Genomic DNA, 1,095 nt, shown 5'->3' on the forward strand with positions numbered 1-1,095 from the left:
GTTGTTAATTTTCGCTTTTGCTCCGACGTTTTGCCTGATTTGTGTTGTTTTTCTTATCAGACTTTGTTTATGATTTATCAAGTTATGAAGGGTCAAGAAAGCGTAGGGACCTGTGTTAATTTTGCAACGGGATCAAGCAATCTTTTTTAGGTACATTTTGTTCATACTTCTTGGTATTTTGATGAACAAAACTTTTCAACTCTATTTACTCTTGAATGTATATTTCCCCAATTTTCTGGTATTTTATTTTTACTATGTTGTTTTTCTTTCTCTGATTGATATCAACGTACATGTAATCGTCAAACAAGAAAGTCTGTTTTGTCAGAGATTCCTTTTCTAGAATTGATGTTATTGGTTTCAATATCTAAGGTTATGTTTATGCAACATGTTTATCATTTTTCCTCCAATATTATTGGATTTGTAATGTTTTTGGATGACTTCTATTTATCGGGTAAATAAAGCAGGATGTGATGTGTATGGGGTGACAATGCCTGAACTGCGAAGTGGAGCCAGGAGATCGAGACGGCTTGATGATCTTCAGCCTTGTACACAACCACTTGATCAAGGAGAGAATTTGGCAGTGCCGGCCCCTAATAGAACCAGAAGAAGGGTTGGTGGTGGAAGAGGAAGAGGTGGTAATGCAGCTGTAGCGAAAGGTCCCTCGGTGGCAATTCCTGCAAGGCCAACGGCTGCCCGGAGAGGACGCGGAATCAGATTGATAGATTTAGATCCTGAACCTTGTGAGGTTCTTCCTGAAGCTGGTGCCCTTGGGGCAGCAGAGCCTGTTTTCAATCGAGTTGAGGCTGTTGCAAATAAAGATATGGCCATAGAGGGTGGAAGTCCGGATAAAGTAATCGGAGTTGAAGAGGAAGCAGGCACAGCTCCTATTCCTGACAGGGTATCCCCTTGTCTTCTTGACCTCGTGCATTCGTTGTTGTATGTCATTTTAGAATATTCGGTTACATCAATGTGGAGGCTTCACTATCAGTTACATTAACGAAAAACCCAAGTCTATAGTTTCCATCACTGTGGTTCTCATTTGTTCTGGACGTATAATGCATTTTTTTTTTTTTTTTTTTTTTTTTTTTTTTTTTT

At 39.3% G+C, this 1,095-nt stretch overlaps 1 protein-coding gene across 2 annotated transcripts; it reads left to right on the forward strand.

Annotated features, from left to right (window-relative positions):
• Positions 1-41: 41 nt before the first annotated feature.
• LOC111786045 lies at positions 42-1,012 on the forward strand. Of its 2 annotated transcripts, none has more exons than XM_023666399.1 (2): positions 42-150; positions 465-1,012. In XM_023666399.1, the coding sequence occupies exon 2, from the start codon at positions 488-490 to the stop codon at positions 995-997; it is 510 nt and encodes a 169-aa protein (XP_023522167.1). In that variant the 5' UTR covers positions 42-150; positions 465-487; the 3' UTR covers positions 998-1,012. The 2 variants fall into 2 exon arrangements, with proteins under 2 accessions (XP_023522167.1, XP_023522168.1); XM_023666400.1 differs by having other exon boundaries at positions 44-150; positions 462-1,012.
• The last annotated feature ends 83 nt before the right edge of the window (positions 1,013-1,095 follow it).

The sequence above is a fragment of the Cucurbita pepo genome, unplaced genomic scaffold (assembly GCF_002806865.2).
Source record: "Cucurbita pepo subsp. pepo cultivar mu-cu-16 unplaced genomic scaffold, ASM280686v2 Cp4.1_scaffold000966, whole genome shotgun sequence".
Classification (NCBI taxonomy): domain Eukaryota; kingdom Viridiplantae; phylum Streptophyta; class Magnoliopsida; order Cucurbitales; family Cucurbitaceae; genus Cucurbita; species Cucurbita pepo.